General features: G+C 47.5%; 2 protein-coding genes across 10 annotated transcripts; one reads left to right on the forward strand and one right to left on the reverse strand.

The window, feature by feature from the left end:
- Positions 1-278: 278 nt before the first annotated feature.
- C1QTNF2 (C1q and TNF related 2) lies at positions 279-22592 on the reverse strand. 9 transcript variants are annotated; one of them, XM_019433748.2, is made up of 6 exons: positions 21980-22108; positions 21509-21652; positions 12578-12653; positions 11728-11807; positions 4757-5009; positions 279-1050 (listed from the first exon to the last, which is right to left on the reverse strand). In XM_019433748.2, the coding sequence occupies exons 4-6, from the start codon at positions 11770-11772 to the stop codon at positions 437-439; spliced, it is 912 nt and encodes a 303-aa protein (XP_019289293.1). In that variant the 5' UTR covers positions 11773-11807; positions 12578-12653; positions 21509-21652; positions 21980-22108; the 3' UTR covers positions 279-436. The 9 variants fall into 9 exon arrangements, 8 of the variants coding, with proteins under 8 accessions (XP_019289293.1, XP_019289295.1, XP_019289296.1 ...); XM_019433750.2 differs by having other exon boundaries at positions 21509-21607; positions 21980-22098; XM_019433751.2 differs by lacking the exon at positions 12578-12653.
- On the forward strand, positions 18019-19263 carry LOC128778260 (surfeit locus protein 2-like). Its single transcript, XM_053907065.1, is given in 3 exon segments — positions 18019-18180; positions 18183-18306; positions 18308-19263. Coding segments are annotated over 3 exon segments (846 nt in total). The 5' UTR covers positions 18019-18083; the 3' UTR covers positions 18933-19263.
- Positions 22593-23370: the final 778 nt, after the last annotated feature.

Genomic DNA, 23370 nt, shown 5'->3' on the forward strand with positions numbered 1-23370 from the left:
AAAAAGTAAAATCTAAAAACAGTTTCAACTTCTTCCTTGTCTCATTACTATAGTAGTAATTCCTGTTACTCTTGACCATGGCATGTGTGTCTCTATCCTGGAACAATAATTATATTCTTTGATTGCTTATTTGTAAGTTGTATCTCCTACTAGAATGTAAGCCTCACAACGACAGAGCCTCTGTCTATCTTGTTCACAGAGGCACCTTCCAGAGCATAGCATGGTGCCTGTCACACAGTGGACACTAAAAAAATTTAGTGAATGGAGAGGTGGGAGGATGAATAAAAAAGCTTGGATTTAATGATGGAGGAAACAATGGGCAGAAGAGGAATGTCCGAGGCTGGGAGGTCCCACTCCCACTCAGAAGAGAGTTGAGGGGTCTTATTCTGGAAGTCCACGATCTGGTTACCTCCCTGGAGACCCAACACCTGCCTGTCTATACCTCATTGGGGTTGTCCTGGTCAGCATAGATGAGGAAGCCTGTGAAGAGGCTATCGGTCCAGTAAGGGTCGTAGAAAAGCCCATTCTGCTCTGAGTAGAAGATCTGCAGCCAGACCTCATCACCCTGCTTCAGAGCCAGGATGGTGGAGCCCGAGGCCACATCATGGTTGCCCGTGTTGGCATCGAAGGTCCGGATGCGGTACTGGCCATTGTGCACCAGGCCAATGGCCAGGTGCTTGTTGGCCAGGGTGATATCGTAGGTGAAGTAGTAGATCCCCGGCACGCCACAGACGAACTTGCCACTGGATGCGTTGTAGTGGCCGCCCTCGTTCATCAGGATCTTGTCAAACTTGATGGGCAGCCTCTCCCTTGGGTAGCTCTTGGTCACTGCTACTGAGAAGGCAGACTTGGCGTGGCCACTGCCGCAGCTGCAGGGGCCTGGGAGGCCCGGCTCCCCCTTCCTGCCCTTAGGCCCCTTCTTTCCTGGTGTGCCGTGCTTCCCCGGGGCACCACTGACCCCCTTGGGGCCGCGAGGACCGGCCCGCCCAATGGCCCCGGCTTTGCCCTTTGGTCCTGGCTTTCCCCGGTTACCTGTCCGGCCAGGTGGACCTGGAAGACAGAGCAGCTGGTGTTATGGAGGGGCCTTCACAGAACTAGGCAGAGGCTGTGGGCCTTGGCTTTCCATCCTTGGAGCAGGAGCCTTTGGGTAATGGAAAGAGCAAGAAGGCTTTGGAGTCACATAGAAATGGATGCAAATCCTACTGGTATAACCTGGGGCACTTCTCCCAGTCTTATCTGGAAAATGGGAATGGTGATACTTACCCTCCAGAACCACTGTGGATCAGGGCAAAAAAGAATAACTTATAACAGTTCACCCCTTTCCTTCTCCTTGCCTTCTAGGGAAGAGTCTGGTTTGCCTGCCAGACCAGTCCTTCAATGGGCTGTGTTGGTAATGGGTTGACAAAAGAATTGGAAGAAGCCTCTTGACTTCAACATATCAATCTTAGTAAGAGCCCTGCCTAGTACACAAGGTCCCTGTCCATAGTGCAAGAGTTTAAGTGCAGCACTGCTTATAATAGCAAAACTAGGGACAACTAAATGCCTGTCCAAAGAGAAATGATTCATGGGGCACCTGGGTGGCTCAGTTGGTTGAGCATCCGACTTTGGCTCAGGTCATGATCTCACAGTTCATGAGTTTGAGCCCCACATCAGGTTCTCTGCTGTCAGCACAGAGCTTGCTTCAGATCTTCAGTCCCTGTCTCTCTGCCCTTCCCCAGCTTGTAAGTGCTCTCTCTCTTCCCCCAAAATAAATAAACATTCAAAGAGAAATGATTCCAAAATTATGGTCTACCCATACTGTGCAATTCTATACAGGAGTTTTAAAAAAGTGAGGCGATTTATGTGTACTATTTGAAAACTTCTCTAAAGTACACTGTTGAGAGGAAAAAGCAGGTGACTGAAACTTTTTTGTTGAAAGGAAACCACAACACGAACTAGTTCTACAACCATTTAAGTGCATAGGAGAGTTGCTGGCCCATAGTAAGTAAACACTCACAGAATATAGTTGGCATATCCTGAAGAACATTCCCCAAGTAATGTTTCCCTGTAGAATGACCCTTGGTTTTTTATACCCAGATTTCATAACATGTGCAGTTCTCTCAATACAGTATTTTTGGCTAATGATTATACAGGAAACATGTCTATTTATGTCCCCTAAATTCAATACATCATTTTAAACAAAACAAAAGTGGGTAAAGATTTGAGTCATATCTAAATACAATTGTATAATTGGTATAATTGGTAGACTGGCAGAATTGGGTGTAGGTGTTTGAAAAGTTTGCTGAATGTTAATCGAGGGCCTGCTTCTGAAGTTTGCTGGTGCCAGAAGTAATCCTAGTATTATTGTACGCAGGTGACTGTTTGTAACCACCAAATGAACTGGGTGATCAAAAAGCAATGCTGTAGGCATTTTTCATTCTAAAAAGGCACTTTGCTTCTTATATGCATATATGTAGGCATTTCACTGTGTCTTAAACTTTTGAGTTAACATGTAATGCATTTAAATTTTTCCTATTTTAAGTAATTGGGAAATAGATTCCCAAAGAGCATTTTCTCACTGAAATTTCTCATTTAATTTTCAGGAGCAGATTGCTTAATGTTAAGGGCCTGGCAATGAATGCCTGGTATTACTATGCACATATATAAATTATGTAGAAAAAGGCCAGGAAGGATATACATCTAACCAATTAATAGTAATTACCTCTGGAAAGTGAGGAGAAGATGAGAAGGGTAGGAATTAAGGAGCTCTCTTGCTTTATTTGTATTGTTTGAATATATTACAATAAGAATTTATTTGTGTATTACTTGTAATTAAAAAAATTTTACATGGGAAAAAAGTCAGATTATAAAACTGTCCCATGAAAAAATAAAAATAAGCAAAACTTATTGCTTTAATAGTGGGAGAAAGGTGAGGAGGAATAAAGACTGAGTCATTTTGAATTGGAGATTTTGGGGTGAGACAAATAGATAAGAAAGCTTATCAGGAAGTTCTACAGTGTGTTATGTGGTGTACCTCCTTCTTGATACCTTTTCAAGAAACTTCAAGAAAAGCTGGTTTTACTTTTTAAGACCTTTTTGGAGATGGATTTGTATGTGTATGTCAGGGAGAGGTGGTTGGATGATATCCTGTACTTGTCCCAGAGTGGCCCAGCTTTGCAGGTCAGGACTCTCTGTCTCTTAACACCACCTTCCTTGGTGTGTTGCCTTAATTCTCAGCAGAGACTCTCTGCATGGGCAGGAGAGATGGCCAAGCCTATATCCTCATGGCTCTTGATCAAGGAGAAAAAGTCAATAGCAGAGATACCCTCTCACCTCTGGGACCTGTAAGATGAATGTCAGGGAAAACTCTGTCTGGCCCTGCTTGGAGCACCAGTCCAGACTGAAGCTACCACTGGGGTATCCCATGGAATGGGATACCATGACATGAGTGCTTGACACACTGTGATACCTCCCCAAGTCAAAGCCATTACCATTATTTATGTAGTTATTCTGTGGGGAAGGAGGTGCTTTGGAGGAGTTAATTTAGTATGGTAGGAGAAGGTCTAGATTTGGAGTCAGGTACCAGCCTATTATATGATCTCAGCACATCAGTTAAGGGGAGATGACCATTTATTGTACATCTACTTGATGCTGATGCCTCACACGTCATATTTTATCATCATCAGACCCCTATGGGGTAGGTGCTGTTATCATCTCTATTTTAGAGATGAAGCAGCTGAGGAATGAAGAAAGGTTAACTAATTCACCAAAACAGGTCCCCAAGTTTGTTTCCAGAGTTCAGGTCTCGCAGCCATGACGTGCTGTTCTCAACTTAATCACCCTTGACCCTCAGTTTCCTCATCTGTAACATGGGGATGGTAAGAATACCTCCTTCATAGCATGGTATGGACAATCAGTGGAGCAGCATACTCAAAAGTGCTTTGTCAACGTTAAAATGCCATACAAATAAAAGTTATTATGATTCCCCTACTGCTTAAAACATACATTTAGGGATGTTGCTGACATTAAAAGTTCTGAGACAAAGAATGTCAAGGCTGAAAGGGCCTGTAGAGACTGTCCAGTCTGCTGGCTGCCTGGCATCTCCTCCTTCATGACTTCGTGTGGTCCCAGCAAGGCTGTCAACCACAGTGACCAACTCACCACCCACTCACACACACCAGGGGTGGGCACATGACCCAGTCCTGGCAGATCGTAGTACCTCACCTCCACGGCCAAAAGGATTGGTGGTCCAGGATACCTATATGATTTAGAAGGATTAGTCATGCTGAGATTTGCTCTGTGGATCAAACCATGAAGAGTTAGACTCGAGCCCATTGGTAGCCATTTCAAAACTTCCAGCCTTTGTGAAAACAAAACCCACACACACAGATAAGCAGAGCCTTGACAACAGCTTTGAGCTCCCAGACCCAGCCATTGTTGAAGCTTGGCTCCTGAACTTCCTGGTTGCATGAGCCAATAAATTCCATTCAAGGCTATGAATTGAGTTCTGTCACTTGCAGCCAAAGGTGTTCTGAATCATATATCAGGAGACTTGTTTAAAGCAACTCAGCAAGTCAATGGTGCAGCTGGCGAAGGAACACAAGATCTGATACCTACTGTTCCTTTCAGGAGAATACACTGCTCTGTTTTTTAAAAAGACATTAATTTGGTTTATAATGAAATGGGATTCATACCGGTTTTCATAACTAAACTCCCTCTGTGCCAGAGGATGTCAACCCCAGGCAGGAATAGGAGAGACAGGCACTGGGCCTCTTACCTTCCTCTCCGCTGTCCCCCCGGTCCCCATCCTGGCCATCCTGGCCATCTTTTCCAGGAAAGCCCATTCTTCCCACCATTCCTGAGGGCCCTGGGGCTCCCGGGGGGCCAGGCGGGCCTTGGGGGCCAGGCAGGCTGCAGACAAGTTGAGGGGAGCCCTTTTGGAAGTCCCTGCGGGCGAAGGCACCAAGCAGCGGGTCAGCTGCACAAGGGAGGGCACAGGCCAAGAATACCCAAGGGATCATGGTGGTCACCTGTGGAAGGCAAAAGAGCTGTGAGCTGATTGGTGGTCAGTCAGAAAGGAAACCAGAGGAGGAGGGGAGGCAGCCGGAAGAGACTCTCTCCTCCATCATATACAAGTGGCTGGACAGTGTTCTCATGTCTTGAGGACATATTTGGATGAACCGAGTCACGGACGCAGAATACACTTTGGAGAAGTCTTGGGGGTGGGGCACTCATCATCGCACTGCTGTCCTTCGGTGTAGCTGAAACAGAGGCAGGACCTAACAGCCCAGTCAGGCCGATTGGGAGGAGCAGTGGGCGGAAAGAAACAAGCTAGGATTTCATTCGAATCCGTGGCACAAGTAGAAATACTTTGAATTGTAGGTGATGATTTGCAACTATGCTGCTTCTCCAGGGGGACTCAGAGTAGCACATGGCCGGGTGGGCACTGAGGCTCTGGTTCTGAGTCAAGGTGCCCCAGACCCAAGCAGCACAGCAGGCGATGGTAGCAGCCTCTCTTCTAAGTGCTTCCTGTGCACCAGGCATGGGCTAAGTGCTTTCTGTACGTTACTTACCTCAGAGCATCCTTGCCAGAGAGACACAGGTGAGGCAGTGGATGCCCAGAAATTTTAACAACAAGCCTAACTCCTGCAATTAGCAGGTGACAGGGCTGGGGTTTGAGCCAGACGGGCCAGATTCAGAGTGTGTGCCACTCCGCTGCAGGCTATAATGCATACTTTTTTTTTTTTTTTTTTTTTTTTTTTTTTTAAGAATTAAATGAAGGGACACCTGGGTGGCTCAGTCAGTTAAACGTCCAACTTTGACTCAGGTCATGATCTCGTGGTTTGTGAGTTCGAGCTCCACCTCGGGCTCTGTGCTGACAGCTCAGAGCCTGGAGCCTGCTTCGGATTCTGTGTCTCCCTCTTTCTCTACCCCTTCCCAGCCTGTGCTTTGTCTGTCTCTCTCCCAAAAATAAACATTAAAAAAATTTAAAAAAGTGAAATAATACACTTACATTGTTTGTGAAGTCAAATAATATTGTAAGTCACACACAGCATAAAACTGTGATCTCCAGTCCTACCTATCCTTAACCTCACACCCTACCCCAAATCCTTTCAGCTATTTCTTCTTGTGTATATGGTTTTGTGTTTTTTTTTTTAACGTTTTTATTTATTTTTGAGACAGAGAGAGACAGAGCATGAATGGGGGAGGGTCAGAGAGAGGGAGACACAGAATTGAAACAGGCTCCAGGCTCTGAGCTGTCAGCACAGGGGCCCGATGCGGGGCTCGAACTCACGGACCGCGAGATCATGACCTGAGCCGAAGTCGGCGCTCAACCGACTGAGCCACCCAGGCGCCCCTATATGGTTTTTGATTAACCAAAAAAAGTTTTTATTTTTATTTAAAGACCATTTTAAATTTTTAAATGTTTATTTATTTTGAGAGAGCGAGCAAGCGGGCACGAGCAGGGGAGAGGCAGAGAGAAGAGGGAGAAAGAGAGATTCCAAGCAAGCTCTGTGCTGCCAGCCCCCAATGTGGGGCTCGAAATCACGAACCTGAGCCAAAATTAAGAACCGGTTGCTTAAGTGACTGAGCCACCCAGGCGCCCCCCCAAAAGTTTTTAATTAAGTAGGCAGCACGCCCAACATGGGGCTTGAACTCACAACCCTGAGATCAAGAGTCACATGCTCTATCGACTGAGCCAGTCAGGTGCCCCTTTTTTATCAATTTTAGACATTATCTTCTGAATTTCATTTATAATAGATGAAGAATATGCCCCCTTCCAACACCCTAGCCCCTATTTCTTCTCCCACACGTAGTTAAAATATAATTTGTGATAAAGTCAAAATTTACACTCTGGATTATTATGAGTATTGTTTATTGCTAAGCTAAGCACTGTACTATAATTATATGTCCTTTCTTGTACATTTTTTCCTTACTGGAGATATTAACTTAATTTTTTCCTTGGCTTAGTTCCCTAAGTCACTATTTTCCACACTATCAAATATATCAGATAATTTGTTCCATTTATTTTCCTGATGATAGAAGTCCCGGAGCCCCCCATCCTCCTGTTTGGATCCCCACACACGCTAACCAGTTGCCATCCTAGCTTCTTCTTTATGATCATTGTGGCGATCGTCTTTGCCTCTCTCCTGGGTTATATCTCCTGTTTTAGGAATCCTAGGTCTTTCTCTCTTTGTTTAATTAAAAACAATTTTTAAAAAATCCCTCAGTTTGGTGGCACCCATCCTGTAAGAGCTTCCTGGAAAAGTGGTATGGGAAGTCATCTTTAAAGAAATGTTGCAAGTCTCAATGTATTTTGATTTTACACTGTGTCCTCAAGGCTGGTGGCTGCAGTAGCATGATCACCAGAAGCCAGAGTGTTATATGCTCGGAAATGATGCACTCCCAGCCCCACACGTAAAGACGCAGATGCTTTGGTCCAGAGCAGGAATAAGCAACTTGACCAAGATCTCTCAATAAATTGGCTCGGTCACTTTGCAATCAACAGCCTCTCTCTCAAGAACGAACTTTCCAGGCATGATTTCTTCCCTTGGGGATGAGCTCCAAAGTGTAGCTTGCTTTGTCACCTTAGGCAAGACCTCTTCCCTCTCTGGGTCTGTTTTCCCACCTGAGCAATAAGGGGTTTGAACTAGGTCAGTGGTTCCCACACTTCTGCATGGGTCAGACTCACCTGGAGGGCTTGTTTAAACCTGGCTTGCTGAGCCTCGCCCCCAGGGTTTATGATTCAGTAGGTCTGGGCTGGGGCTGGAGGATTTGCATTATAAATGAGTACCTGAGTGATGCTGCTGCTGGTAGTTCAGGGACCCACTTTGAGAATCACTAGACTAGATGGTCTCTCAGGTCTCTTCACCTCTGGTGCTGAGCCTTTCAGACTTCAACCTGCCCTCTTGCAGATATGTAACCCTTACTGGCTCCACTGTGACTGCACTGCTTTGGGCTACCTAACCAGAGCCTTCAAACAACAGGTGCTGTGGTGCTGGCAGGCCCCCTCTCCTCCTGGGCCCTCAACCTCCCTTTCCTTCCAACCTTGCTTTGCCCCGGTCCTAGGAGCCTGTCCAGACTTCAGGCTGCCTCTGAAAACAGGCTGACTCTACCTCTCCTCCTGGCCCCTCCAGAATCCTTAACCCTGGGGACAGATGAAGGGGAGAGAAAACCAGGCCTCTTCTGCCAGGGAGAGGAGGGGAGACCACAGTGCTGTACTGCCCCAGATGCAGGGGCTGTTCTAGTTCCAGCCAAGGCTCACCTTGTTTGGACCTCAGATGGTTTCTCTAGATAGGTGTCATAATGGTGCCCTGGCCAGGTAGAGGTGATTTAGTACTAGATGCTGTTTTCAATAACATTATGTCATATAATAACAAAATTATTGTCTTTAAAATTTCTTTAATCCTGATTAAGTCAAGAAAATTATTTCAGTCTGGTAAATTATTTCAGTATCTTTAATGCCTCCCTAGCCCTTTCCAGTAACCCTTTTTAATCAAGAGCACTGTTATCTGTGGCATTGCGCACCTGTTCTTAAAGACTCTCGAGCAGGCCCTCCCCACCTCCTCCAAATATGCACAGAGACCTTGGAAAGCCCCAGACAGGAGCACAGCACCAAGGACCCTGGGGAAGGGCATCTGCTGGAATGGAGGGAAGTCCTGAGGCCCCACATGAAGAAGGAGAACTGGACTGGGGCATAGGTGAGCTCTGGGCAACTTGTCTCCAAGAAGGGGGAAAAGCAAGACTTAGAAAGCGAGTGTAAGAGAGTGTTACAATCGAAACTTCCACCTGGGCACCAGGACTCATGAGAGGCTGTCTGCTAAATGGAGTGGTCAGGCCAAAGCAAAGAATTGACAAAGGAACAGTGTGAGCCCACTCCATGATTCCTGGCGCTCTTGGCAGATCAAGGATTTTAAAATATGACCTGTGTCCCTGGGAGGGGGAGGGAGAGTGGCTGTGCCTCTGAGGGCTGTGTGAGAAAGCTGGAAGGTGAGAGACAGGCTGGGCAAAAGGGGAAAGAGAGCATGGGAAGGGGGCCAATTGCCTTCTCGCCTCCCCAGGAGATGGAAGGCAGTAGACATTCCCCAGTGGGAGCCAGCCTGGGCCAGAGGGGTCTGGACAGAAAGTGAGGGGTCCCAGCAGTGATAACCATGCAGGGCAGACACCGGAAAGCCAGAGGCCAAGGGCGAGGCCTGGACTTGCCAACAAACAGAATGTGCGTGCCCGCTTCAGGGCTGTTACGGTCAGAGTCCAATATGGCAACCCCAGGGAGCCGGCAAAAGGCACCCCCGAAAGAGGCAGCTTCAATGTCTGCCAAGCCCAGAGAGGCAGAGCAGTTCAGTCCCTGTGCCTGCCAAGAAGCATGAAGAGTCTTCCTGCTTCCTGTCCCCTTATCTCTCCTTCCTTCAGCCTGGAAAGGGGTGAGCTGAGAAAGGGAGCGGATGGCCCTGCCAGCTTCACATCTTTGCTGAGCAACAAGAGGAAGTGTCACCTTTGAATAAAGATCGAAGAGGGGCGCCTGGGTGGCTCAGTTGGTTGAGCGTCCGACTTCGGCTCAGGTCACGATCTTGCAGTCCGTGAGTTCGAGCCCCGCGTCAGGCCCTGTGCTGACAGCTCGGAGCCTGGAGCCTGCTTCTGATTCTGTGTCTCCCTCTCTCTCTGCCCCTCCCCTGCTCATGCTCTGTCTCTCTCACTCTCAAAAATGAATAAATGTTTAAAAAATTAAAAAAAAAAAAAAAGATCGAAGATTGGATTTGATGGGAGTGGATTGCCAGGGCTTCCCTGGCTTCATCACAAAGGGGCAGAGGAGACAAAAATCAAGTTACAGTTTGATGTGCCTCTGGTGTCACATGTACTCAACATGGTTGGCCTAAATGACAGTAGAGGAGGTTGGCAGACCCGGTGAACACGGTGGAAGTGTCATATGCATGATGTACTTTCAGAGAACCGTGTCCCCAATGCTCCCAGGCCCCAGGTATCTCCATCTCCTCTCCTGGTCTGCTTGATGAGAGTCTTGGAAAACTGTCATTGTTACTTGTGAGCTATGACACATCTGGGCGCCCACAAGAGAAACTCAATTCTCAAAGCAGGTTTGTAATGGTTTGGAAAAGTTGCAACGGCAAACATTTTGGACCAGGGAGAGGGAGGAAGTAAGTGGGTGGGAGTGAGTCTCCCAGGCAGATGAGAGTCGTGCAAACAGCTAGATGAAGAAAGGCAGGAAGGAGAGACAGCTAGATGAGAGAGGAAGGAGAGAGAGTAAGCATCTGTTTCAGTTTGCAGCCCCCTTTTCTCTTCTGATGATCACTCTCAGCCATACAAGCCCAGAAAGAGGGAGCAGGGTCTGCTGTCCCGCCTACCTCTGCCTCTTTGGACAACAGGGGATCTCGCTTGATGACAGCTGGCCCAGAGCAGGCCCCAGTGGCTGGGTGGAGCAGCAGGGCTCTGGAACAGGCAGGGAGGAAGGGATTTCTCAGAGCTGGAGGCTGGTGGTTCCCAAAGTCTGAGCCAGGAACTATTTTGGAAATGAAGGCGGGGAGACTAGATTCTGGAGGGAGAGGAGAGACTCTTTGCCTCTAGCGCACCTCCAAGAAAAACAAGGCTCCAAAAACTCCTGCTCCCAGACAATGCCCTCACCCTCCTGAGTCTGGCCCCCATGCCTACTCTCCACACTATGGTGGTAAGCAAACCTGGGGGCTAGATGCTTGGAGGGGAGCCAGAGCCCCCAAAGAATCCAGATAGGTTACCTCTTCCAAGCTCTTTTAAATAAATTTAGAAACTTGAGGAGGGCCCCAACGGACCAACCCCTTTAGTTACAGACAGGGAAACTGAGGCAGAGGTAAACTGACTTTATTAGACACCTACAATGTTCCAGGCACTATGTGAGGCTCTTTGCATGAATTATTTTATTTGGCATTTATAATAAATTCTATGAGGGTGATAAACTTATTGTCCCATTTTTCAGAGGAAGAAGCAGAGGCTTCGAGAAGTGATATGATTTACCCGAAGTCACACAATTGGAGCAATGGGGACTACGTTCAAACCCATGTCTGAGGGATTCTGAAGACTACACTTCATCTATTATACCTCTCTCCCTTCCCCCTGCTATTTTTGTGTTTTATATAAGAGGAAACTGAAACTCAGAGAGGCTAATTTGCTCATATTTACACAACTAGTTCATGGCAGAAGTTATATTTGAACTTGGGTTTGGCTGACCCTAATGCCCAAATGCTTTCCATTATGTCAGCATTTCTTAGATTTTCCTCCTAAATATTCCGAATCACAGAGGAGACCTTGAAGCATTTGCCAAAGCCACACATAGCAATGGAGAGATTTCTTTCATATCAGTTTACACACACACACACACACACACACACACACACACACACCTGTAAACACACACATATACACATACACCTGTGTATATATAATACATGACTGAAAACGTAGAAGTGATGCTTTCTCTCCTCAGGATACTTGAGGAAATCGATGCTTGGGAAAAACCTCCTGTCCTTTGAGAGGCCCACACATGGCTTAGTCAAGGTGATGGGGTGGGGGTTGGGGGGTCCTTGGCCCTGACGTCAACAAGTCCCTTTGGAGTGTTAATAGGGTGTTCCCATGAGCTGAACCAAAAAACCAGCACAAAGCACAGCCCCAGCCCCAGCGGCTCACTCCTTGCTTAATCCCAGCAGGAGCCTCCTCGCTGGTCTCTTGCTTCCCTCCACGCCCCGCCCCCCCAAACGTACTCACCATGTGAAGCCAGAAGGACTGTTCAAAACCATAACTCAGCCACATCACTTCCTGGAGGGTCTTACTCCAGTTGTTGCCGGCTGCAAATAGCAAACATTGGAAACCCTGACGTGGCCCACAAGGCCCTAAATGACCTGGCCCTCGCTGTCACCGCCCCAGTCCCAGCTCCCCCTGCCTGTCCTGCTCCCCCTTGCCTAGCCACCCCACCTCCTTCAGACCAAGCTCTGTTCTGCCAGCCTAGGAGCCGCACCCTGTTGGCTCCCTGGCTCTTTATTCCTCGTGTTTCAGCTTAAATGTCACTTCCTCCAAGGCCTTCCCTGACATGCCCTCTCAGACAGCTCTCCCTCTGGACTTCAGCTCGTGTGTGTCTTTCTAGCCCTTACAACAATGCATGTGTATTCATTGTGTTTGCTTGCTAACCTGCTTATTGGGCCTGTTTTCTCTCTTAGTAAAGTGGAAACCCCATGGGAACAGGGACCCCAGCTGGTCCTTCTATATCCCCAGGTCTTCCAACTTCCTTGCACACAGGGAGTGTTGGAGAAATCTTTTCCTGATTAATGAGTGAGACCCACACTCTACCCTCAAGAAAATCCACAGCGAGGAGAAGACAAGGCGATGGACTAAATCCAAAAGGAGTCCTTGGATTCAAAAAAGTTTTCTCCCTTTCTCAGTTTTTCCAACCCAAACCAGATCTAATTCTAATCCCTTGTTCCTCCTGACCTCCTAGAGCACAGGGGGCCCCCACCCTCACTCTGGGGAGAGACCTTGCAGAACATTTTACACACAGCAGGTATTCCATAAGTATCTGTTCAATTGATCAGAGAGAAAAAAAGTATTGGTTCTTCCTCACCTTTTTAAAAGCTATCTTAGTTCCTAAATTCTCCTTTCTGGTGGGAGCTGAGTAAGAAGGCTGCATGACAGTCTTCCTGTCGTAGAAAAAAAAGATACATTAGTAGGTCAACCTCCCAGAATGAAATCATGAGGTACTAAACTTGGATGAAGTTCTTCAGTCTGGTTTTAATTTGCTCAGTCCCTGGGCTTCTCATGTCTCAGTTAAGTCACCAAAGATTCAGATACACATGTTCTAGGAAAACACTAGGAGCTAATGTAGGGGGATGAGCCTTCCTCCTTTTTTCTGCCCTTGGCCCCCAGGACATCAGCCCTTGGTTCACTCCCAAGGGCCCTCAGCCCAGACTGTGCCGAGAAAAGGGCCACAATTGGGGACATCAGTGTCCTGCTGACCACACCGGAGTGGGACACTGTCCTGGGCATTTAGCGAGGCTGCTGAATTCTGAGTCATCTTGCCTGGGAGACAGGAAGATACATATTATGCTTAAATAAATCTGGCCTGTTGGTTATCAGGTTTTGACACACTGACAGGTAGTGGTAGTAATACACTCTGCAATTAAGGGCAAAGGGAAACCAGGGGCAACTGGGTGGCTCAGTCGGTTAAGTTTCTAAGTTTGGCTCAGGTCATTATTTCATGGTTCGTAGGTTCCAGCCCCGTATCAGACTCTCTGTTCTCAGCAAAGAGCGAGCTGTGGATCATCTCTCTCTGTCTTTGTCTCTGCCTGTCTCTCTCTCTCTCTCTCTCTCTGAATAAATATACATTAAAAAACAAGCCATGGGAAACCCACCCACTTAGTTCTTCAACTATCTAATGGAAGTGATAATATATCCAACTCCTGGAGTTTTATAGGAACAATGAGGTGCCGTACTCAAATCTTTGAGCCCAGTATGCGGACCCTAACTGTTCAGCAGTTGGAGAGAACTTTGCCCCAACCTTAACTTCCTCCCTGTGAGCTCTGCCCCAACCCTAACCTCCTCCCTGTGAGCTCTGCCCCAAACCTAACCTCCTCCCTGTGAGCTCTGCCCCAAACCTAACCTCCTCCCTGTGAAGTCCACAGACAGTTGCCTGCCTCATCCTTCAAGGTTCAGTTGTACTACTGTCTCCTCAGAGAGACCTGCCTGGTCACGGAACGAAAGTATCTCACCCACCTCTGGTTTGCTTTTCCTTCAAAAGCACGTGGATCAAGTTGTGATTATATTGGTTTCTCGACCCACTAACTGTGTCTTCCCGCTGGTGTGGAAGGTCCAGGAAAGCAAGGCCCTGCTTGTCTTGCTCTTTATTATGTTACCGGAGCCCAGCACTGTGCCTGCCCTGCACATAGGACATGCTCAGCCCAGAGTTGTTCCACAGCCTGAACAAAACACTCCTAATCAAGGGCAACAGGATCACAACTGTCATTTGCTTTGTGCAGATGACAAAGCCACACTTGGCCAATGAAGGAAATAGGGAGAGATGACCGGTTTTGGATTGGAAGATGTGGGTCCTAGCCCTAGTCTTGTAACTTACTGGTTATGTGACTATAGGAAGTCATGTCCTTGTATTTGAGCTTCCATTTCCTCACCTATAAAATGGAGGTAGTAACACTCACACTGTCTACCTTACAGCGCTGTTCTGAGAATCAAACAAGATAGCGAATGTTGAAAGCAAACATGATACCAAAGTTAGAGCCTGAAGTTGTAATTGCCACCGCCTGTCTCTGAACTAAGAGCAAGCAGATCCGACCTCCCACTAGGAGCCCCTGGAGTGTTTGGGGGAGTTCTGGGCGGGGGAGGGTATGTGAATCCCACCCAGCTAGCAATTCTCCTAGACTCTGGGGTTAAAAGGGAAGGGCTGGTGGCTGCAATGGGGTGGGGCTTGCTTCAGGCTGAAGCTCCCTGAAACTTCCCTTTGATGGGAGTGAGAATTCTATAATGAAAAACACCCCATGCCCTCTCTGAATTCCAGGAAGCAAATTGCAAACAGCCCTCTCCAGCTTCTCCAAAAAGTTGACAGACGGCCTGGAGGAGAGGGGCTGGCAGCAGCTCTGCACACTGCTCACGGAAAAGGCCCCTTTCCTGGGATTTGGAAGCACTCCAGCAGCCAGAGCCTAACACAGAAGGTTAAAAGGTATGGGGTCCACTTGCCAAGAAGCCCCAGAAACTATTTTATCTGCTGTTTTCTTCCTCCTCCACTCCCCGCTTCTGGCTCAGTGTAGAAAAAGAGATCCGAGGACAAAGCGCTACCTAATGAGATCCCAGGGGCCAGGATCTCGCAGGGCTTGCCCTGCCAAAGGCACACGGGAAGTCAGCCTGGCGACCACTGTGCTCACACCAGAGGTAGATCTTCTGCTATACACACCCAAACCCTTGCAAACCAACCAACATGGCATGTGATGTGACGTGGGGGGCAAGGGGCCCGCCCGTGGCCCTGGGCCCCCGGCTGCTTCACATTGGGCCGCAGCTGCCTGTGCAATGAGGGCACAAAGCCATCAACTTTGGAGCTGCCCACAGTTGTTTTCTGCCATGGAGACCAAGGACTCCAGTGAGCTAGAAGAATGCAGCTGATGTGCCAGATGTGAGGGGAGGGAAGGAGGCCTGAGGGTGTTCCGAGCCCTGTATCCAGCTTGTCCTGAGGGCCAGCCTTCAAGTGGCAGGCCGGAGTGCCGGGGAGCGTGTTTGAGCAGCGCTATCCGGTAGGAATATGATGTGCGGCCACCGTTCAGAATGGGTCTCATTGCCATGTTCAAAAGGTAAAAAGCAGCAGTGAAATTAATTTTAATATTTTATGTAACCTAACATCTCAAATATCATCTCAACATGTAATCAGTGTAAAAATTATTAATGAGGCATTTCACATTTGTAAACTAGCACACAGTGTTGGAGTCCCAGTGTGTATTTTACACTTGCAGCACATCTGAATTCAGACTGGCCACATTTCAGGTGCTCACCTGCCACGTGGTGGCTACTGTATCAGCTCAATACACAGCAGCTTGAGTTGAGATCCCATGAACCAGCTGTGGGACCTGTTACAAATTACTTCTTCTATCTCTCTCAGCCTCCTCCTCTCCAAAATGGGGACAATAATAATAGTACCTACCTTAGAAGGTTGTTATGAGGTTAGAATGTTCCTAGAACAACGCTTGGCATGTGATAAGGGATACAAGAGCATTAGCTATTATTGTTATTTCTTCTCCTTCTGAAGATCAAACAAGATAATGGATATTGAAAATAAAGCATGACTCAAAAATTAAGACCTTGTTTAAAATTGTAATTGTCACCAACTGCAACTGAACTCATGAAGAAAAACAGTCCTGACCTCTGAGTCCTGTGGCATTTCAGGCGGAGCCCCTGCCTTCTTCTATTTCTCCATTTTCATTTAAGGTGGTTTGTGTTGTGTTTCTGTCAGTTGCCACCAAAAGAGAGGAGGCTTGACCTTTGCTCCTGCCCTGGCATTGCGTCCTGAGGGAGGGATGGGGCTGTCTGCCTTGGCCCCATATCACTGAGCTACCTGGTGTGTTCATGCTCCGTAATACAAAGAGGTGAATCGATGGGATAGTGCTCAGCTCATCAAGTGACAGGAGGCCAAATGGGGTGTCATGAGCTTGGTACCATGGCTTGGCACATGGATGCTCAGTAAATGGTGTCACTTACTCTTATCGCCTACGAGGCCAGACACTGAGGTTCCGGAGATGAAAAGATGTGACTGTCACTCTCATAGGGCACATGGTCTGGTTATACTGAGGGTCCAGCCTGGCACACCCGTGTGATCATTTGGAAAGCAAGCCTTGAACCTCCTTTGTCTTTAAAACAAGCTATCTCTCCAAAGGGCATCCAGAACCATGCAGAAGGCAAGGGAAGGAAATTTGGGGGTTAGATGATCCCTTGGAATAGTATAGAAGGCACCACACTTGAAGACCCAGGAGCTGAGGGAGAGGAACAAATTCTGAACTCTGAAGGGCTAGGGAGAAAAGGCCAAGTTGTCCTTGACTTCTCTGGGCTTTCTGTCTCCATGGAGTTAGTCCCAGTCAGGCCCTGACAGGTATTCACAGTAACTCTAAAGACCTGACACGGGGCTGGCCTTCAAGAAGCACAGAGCTGGTCTGGTGCTTAGGAGTCATGTTATAGATGTTTGACCTTTGTTTTTTAACCCCTCTGGGCCTCAGTTTCCTTATGTGTAAAATGGAAAAAAAACATACTGCATGGTCTTGTTTAAACCATTTGAATTTGAAAAAGCATGATAGAAAAATATTTATTGTTTCATTTTATGTGTAAAATCTGAAATAATTCAAAATCCCCAAATTAAAAGTTTGTCAAGAACCCTGGAAGGCAGTGTGAATTGTAAATTGTAAACCGTGCTTATGCCAGAGCCACATGACAGCATTATTCTAATAGGTAAACAGAAATATCTGCATTTTGAGTTACACAAGTTTGAATTGTTTGAGGTCTTTAGGCATGTCTCCCTGAGTTATTAGATCTCTCATACCTCTCTGGTAGAATAATTGTGAACATCAAATGAGATAATGCAGTAACCAGGCAACAGTAAGCACTCCTTAATGGTAGTATTATTCTGATACAATGATAATAAGTGAAAACAATGTGAGAAACGATATAACGATATTATGGGAGGCTAACTGAGCAGACCTGGGTCTTCTGCTTCCTCCTCTGTAAAGTGTGAGAATGGGGAGTTGAATGATTGGGAACTTTGGGGTAAACAGCTGGAAGGCAGTCATAACAGCTGATATGATTTTACAACAAAGCACAAATGCAAAGGTCCAGGATTTCTGTATGTGTGACCTACTTTAAAGTTTATTTATTTATTTTAAGAGGGAGGGAGAGCAAGAGTGAGAGCGAGAGAGCACAGGCACACAAGTGGAGGAGGGGCAGAGAGAGACACACACAGAATCCGAAGGAGGCTCCAGGGTCTGAGCTGTCAGCACAGAGCTCCACTCAGGGCTCAAACCCACGAACCTTGAGATCATGACCTGAGCTGAAGTCGGATACTTAACCCACTGAGCCACCCAGCTGCCCCTATGCGTAACCTACTTTAAACAGGATTATAAACTTCGAATTTACTCATTCAGCAAACAGCTCTTAATTAACACTGCAGTGTGCACTGACCTCTGGTTGAAAGGCATTAAAAAGCTAGGGAGGAATGTGGCACCTGGGTGGCTCAGTCTGTTGAGTGGCTCAGGTTATGGTTTCGGCTCAGGTCATGATCCCAGGGCCTGCTTGGGTTTCTCTCTCTTTCTCTCTCTGTCCCTCCCCACCCCCTCTCAAAATGGATAAATAAAGCTTAAAAAAGTAAAAATAAAAAAGCTAGGGAGGATGGCCGGCCCTGCCACTGAGGGAACGATAATCTAGACCTGAGGCTTATCAGTGGCGTTAGGTAAACCACTGACTGCTGCTTTTTTGGTTTTGTTTTTCATTTGAAATTGTTGTCAATGTAAACCGTGGGAGGTCTTATCTTAAAATCAAGATTTTTGGGCAAGGGCATCAGAATTTGGCTGGAGCCTGGTGCCTGCAAGGGAATGCTCTCTCACCGGCACGAGCTGCCCTGCCTTCTGCCTGAGCACCAGATCTACACCTGTGGCAAGAAATACCGGCAGCTGGCCTGCACTTCCCCGAACTGCATATCGTGCCCAGCACCAAGAACCCACCCCAGCTGTTCTGCAAACTCACCCTGCAGCACATCAACAAGTCCCTGGAGCACCCGTTCAGGCCTACCCAGTGCCAGCGGTACCAGAGAACTGTGCGAAGAGTGCCAGGAGCAGCACATGGAATGTGTGCCTGTCTGCCTGCCTCTTGCACAAAAGGAAAAGGAGGGAGACCAGATGCATAGCTCCGGGCCACCCCGTCCGAGAGAAGCCTTCTGGGAACCCATGTCCAGCGATCATGGAACAGCTGTGAGCGACAGCGAGGACAGCACGACACATCTGCACCTGCCTGAGTTGTTCACCAGAAAGGACCTGGGAGGGACTGAGCATGGGGACAGCACCGATGACTTTTTGCCAGAGGAGGAGGGTGAGAAGCCAAGGAATCCAGGGGAGAAGAGCCCTGGGGCCAGAGAAGAGATGGAAGTAGACAGGGACAGGGTTCTCAAGCACTGGGAGAAGAGCTCAATGGAAGCTCAATGGGCTCACGGAAGTTCAAAAGTCATCACCATAAACTTGGGGCACCTGGGGTGGCTCGGTTGGTTGAGCCTCCCCAACATTGGCTCAGGTCACGATCTCATAGTTCATGAGTTTGAGCCCCACATCAGGCTCTGTGCTGTCAGCGTGGAGCCTGCTTCGGATCTTCTGTCCCCCTCTCTCTCTGCCTCCCCCACTTGTTCTCTCTCTCTCTCTCTCTGTCTCTCTGTCTCTCTCAAAAATAATTAAACATTAAAAAAATATTTAAAAAGTCATCACCATAAACCTAAGAGCTTCAGCACTTTTAAACAGGTTAATGAAAGGTTGTTGGAGAAAGCAAAAAATAAAAAATAAATCAAGATTTCCAGGTGTTCTTGAGAATCTGGATTATTTCCTTGAAAAACATTTGGCAGGGCACCAATTGACTGCCCTTTGAGATGAAGTGTTACGGGCTGAAATGTGTTCCCCCAAATTCATATGTTGAAGTCCTAGCCCCCAGAACCTCAGAATGGGGCTATATATTTGGGGATTGGGCCTTTAAAGAGGTAAAGGAAAATAAAGTCCTACGGATGGGCCCTAATCCACTATGACTGGCATCCTTATAAGGAGATTAGGACACAGCACACAGAGGTCTGACCTTGTGAGGGACAGAGAGAAGGTGGCCATCTGCGAGTCAAGGGGAGAGGCCTCAGAAGGAACCAGACTGGCCCTCACCTTGATCGTGGACTTCTAGCCTCTGGAACTCTGAGAATAACTTTCTGTTAAGTCACCTGTCTGTGGTATTGTGATGGCCGCCCTAGCAGACCACTACATAGGACCTACATTCTGTGCCCACAGTCCTTGCCACTCCCAAACGACATGCATTCTGCTTACTTCGGTGTCACCCGCGGCCCCTACTGGCATCTGAGCTGGCAACCTGTGGCCTAGAGGAAAAGGGTGTTCTCCATGTATGTTATGTGTTCTGATTTCAAAGCTTTGATGTTCCTTTTTTCCTTTTACTGTCTTTACACTTCAGGAAGGCTAATACTGTCATCCTCACTGGCAGAAGAGAAAACAGGGTTCAGAAAAGTGAAGTCATTTTTTCCCAGTTAAAGCTGGGAGGGGACCCAAGCCTGCTGACTCAGGGACCAGAGCTCATGTCCCTCTACCATGCGCTGGGCACAGGACCCATAAGTATAAAGCCTTAACTAACAGGGCAGCTATGTGTGTGTATGTGTGTGTGTGCGCACATGCACGTGTGTGTTAATAGAGGTAAGCCATTCACAGCAATGCACAAATCCAAGGAGGATTATTTCCTTGGAAAAAGACTTGGCATAGAATTCCTTTCGAAAGTAAACCTAGAATAGAATTTGAGCCGAAATCTGCTTTATGCAGGAGTTCATCTCACAGAGGCAAACCCGGCTGGCAAGCCTCTGATGGGGGGAAGGGTGAGGGAAGCCGTGAGCGTGTACATGGACTATCAGCCTATGCTGAACATTCGGGAGCAGACAGCACTAGAGCCTGGTACTGTAGGAAGGAAGGTTCAGTCCCCTATGTCCAATCAACGGATGAGGAGGAGCAAGATAGGGAAGAAGAGGGATTTGCTGAGAAAGCAGTCACTTCCTGGGGGAACCTGCTGACTATTTGATGGAGGCAGAATAGTTTCAGAGATGACCCCAGACTTGTGGAAGAGACCTCAATTTACTCGTACAACGACACACTGTGATGCCTTTATGAGAACAAAGTAAGTCCAGACGTGCAGATGGAAAGACGGCCAACATACACAAAGTGAAAAAGGCAAGTTGCAGCATGGAATGTAAAGGATGATTCTCCTTGAGCTAAAAAAAAAAAAAAAAAAAAAAAAAAAAGGGACACACACACACACACACACAGAATTTGTGAAAGGACACAGCTTCTTGATAAACAGGTTACCTCTCAGAATTAGGAGCAGGTGTGTGGGCTTTTACTTTTCACTCCCCCCCCTTTGTTGTACTGTCTGAATTATGATGAGCATTATTAGTTTTATGTCATTTAAAACAAAATGTAACCCTAACATTTAAGGATCAGAAGGTAGGCAAGTTTGGTGTCCCTGCTAGGAGATGGGGAGAAGTCAGACATTTGGGAAGAAGCAAACTCAGTGGCACACTTGATGCGTCAGAATGAAGGGTAGTAGTGATGTTCTAAGAGGTGTGGGGGGTCTAAGGAGTTAGCAGTTGAAAGTGGACTTAATGGACACAATTACCAGATAACAGAGTAAATCAGGAAAGAACTGTGCAGACGGGGGAGGGGGCAGAAGGGGGTGGGGAGAGGAGAGGACAGACTTTGAACAATGCTAACTGAGAATCAGCCATGGGCTGACATATGCAGGATTTGTTGCTATTGCTGCTGGTTGGGTGGGGGTAGGAACAGGTCTGGGTAGGATCAACAAGGTCTCTGGGAGATGGCGGGTCTAAGATGGGGAAATTTTGAAGGGTTCAGGTAGGAGAGTCTTGTGGTCAAAGAGTAGAGGACACTGAAATTGTGCAAAGGCTTTGTGGTGCTGGGGGAGAGAAGCGGACTGGGAGACCACTGGGGGCCATTGCAGTCCTTCAGCTGAGAGATACAGTCCTGGAACAGGACGGCGTCAGTGGGTTGGAGAAATAAGAACACAGTAAGACAAGTAGTTTGGGGGAAGAGGGAGGGTGAAGAGAGTTGTAAAGAATTGGGTGCAAACCTCAGCTTGCCATTTAGTACCTTTTGAACTCAGTTTGCCCATCTACATACATATTTAATTAATATAAATGAGATCACGCACTCCATAAATAACAACTATGATGGTTAGCTTGGGGCATTGGACTCAGACTTACCAGGGTTCAATCCCCTTTACCACCAGTTACTAGCTGTGCAGTCTTGAGTAAGTCATTAACGTCCCTGAGCCTGGTTCCTCTTTTGCAGCTGGGGATAACCTGTCGTCATGGAAATGAAACAGCACACCAGAGGGCTGGCAGAGCCTGGCACAAAATAGGCGCTCAATCAATGGTAGAGGTATTACTATCAACAGGTAAGCCATTGAGCACAGAGCCTGGCATACAGTAAGCGCTCAGCACATGTTAATTCATGTTATACTTCATAAGGCAGAGGTCAGGAACTGGGAATCCCGGGGCTGCCCGGCCTGCAAAGAGGGGACGTTTGCAGCTCTCCACCTCCCTCCCGCGGACACACTCCCCATGACCCCTCTCCAGCACCGGATCCTTCCCCTCCCACCAGCGCTTTCCGACCCCGCGGGAGGGCGTCGGAGGTGCGGGCGCGGGTAGCTCGGGTAGCTCGCCGATACTCACCCTAGCAGTCTCGGCCACGTCCAGGGGCTTCCGGAGCCACGAAGCTATCGGCGCTGCTCCGCGTCCCCGCCTCCAGCCGCAGCAGCTCGGCCAGCGCCCGCCCCAGGCATACTTTTCCCATCCCGTCATGGGCGGGAGCATTTGGTTCCCGGTCACGTGGGCCAGCCCGCAGCTCGGAGCTCTCCTTCTGGCAGCCGCATCGGTTTGGAAAAAATTTCAGCGCTGGTGACAACTTGAGTGTGTCAATGCATGTCTGTGTGTAGAACTTGTCAGTGTATTTGAAGGTTTACATGCACGAGAGTGATAGCTACTCAGGCGATTGCAAGGGTGTGGGTACTTGTGCCTGTGTCTCAAAAGACATCTGTGTTGCTTTCACGTGAGCATTCATCTGGCTGTGGATCAGAGGATGCTTGTGGGCGTGACAGCTTATAGCAGCGTAAATTCCTCGGTGTACCGAAGGGAGTGTACCTAGTTGAGAGTGATTATGAATCGTGTGTGCATGTTTAGTTGTATGTGTGTGCATTCATAAGCGCATGTGTCCAAACGTGCATCAGGGCTCCTGTATGTGCGTTTATAAGCACATGTCCAAGATTGCAGCTCCGTGTATAACTGAAGTGTACTTCATTTGCTGGGTGTACACATCAGTGGCTGGATATCTGTGTGTTGGGTACATGTTTAAATGTGTGTATGAGTGTGCACAACCACATATCAGTGTGTATGTGCATGATTTTCTGTGTGGCACCTGTTTGTGCAGTGGCTCACTTTGTATATGTACACATGCCTTGGTGTAGATTTGTCCAGATGTGAGTGTGCATGTACATAATAGTGCCCCTGTGTTCCAGCCCTCATCTCCCTCCTCTTAGAAGCAAAGGCTCACTGGCTCCACAAACTCTCTGGCCTGGAGTCAAATTGCCGAGTGTCTCAGAATAGACAGAGTGATCTGTTTAGGTTGCAAGCAGATACCGGAGGAAAGAAAAATCATAGAGGTCTGGCTTTAACTTTTTCCTGTTCTTTCCACTGTTCTTTTCTACAAGCTACCACTATTTCACTCAGCTGTCAGAGCATCTGGTTAGCAGATGATACATGACCCACATTCAGAATTTTAATGCAGGTATGCATTTGACCTCTGCGGATTCCACCACCTAAGTCAAGTCAGTACTTGATGGATGGTGTTTTATTTTCTGAAAAGTAGAGAGTAATGATTATATTATTGTATTCTCTTTCCCCCCGAAGTTGGAACACTCACCCATAAAGGTGTTTGATAAGCCTCTGAACTATGTAGAGAATTATTACTAACATTACATAAATATTGTCTGAGGATGAAAGTTAGTGGGCTCAACAGATATTCATTCAACAAACAGTTGATAATATCGGTTATGTGTTATGAGTTA

The sequence above is a fragment of the Panthera pardus genome, unplaced genomic scaffold (genome assembly GCF_024362965.1).
Source record: "Panthera pardus isolate Hobbes unplaced genomic scaffold, ASM2436296v1 HiC_scaffold_2, whole genome shotgun sequence".
NCBI lineage: Eukaryota > Metazoa > Chordata > Mammalia > Carnivora > Felidae > Panthera > Panthera pardus.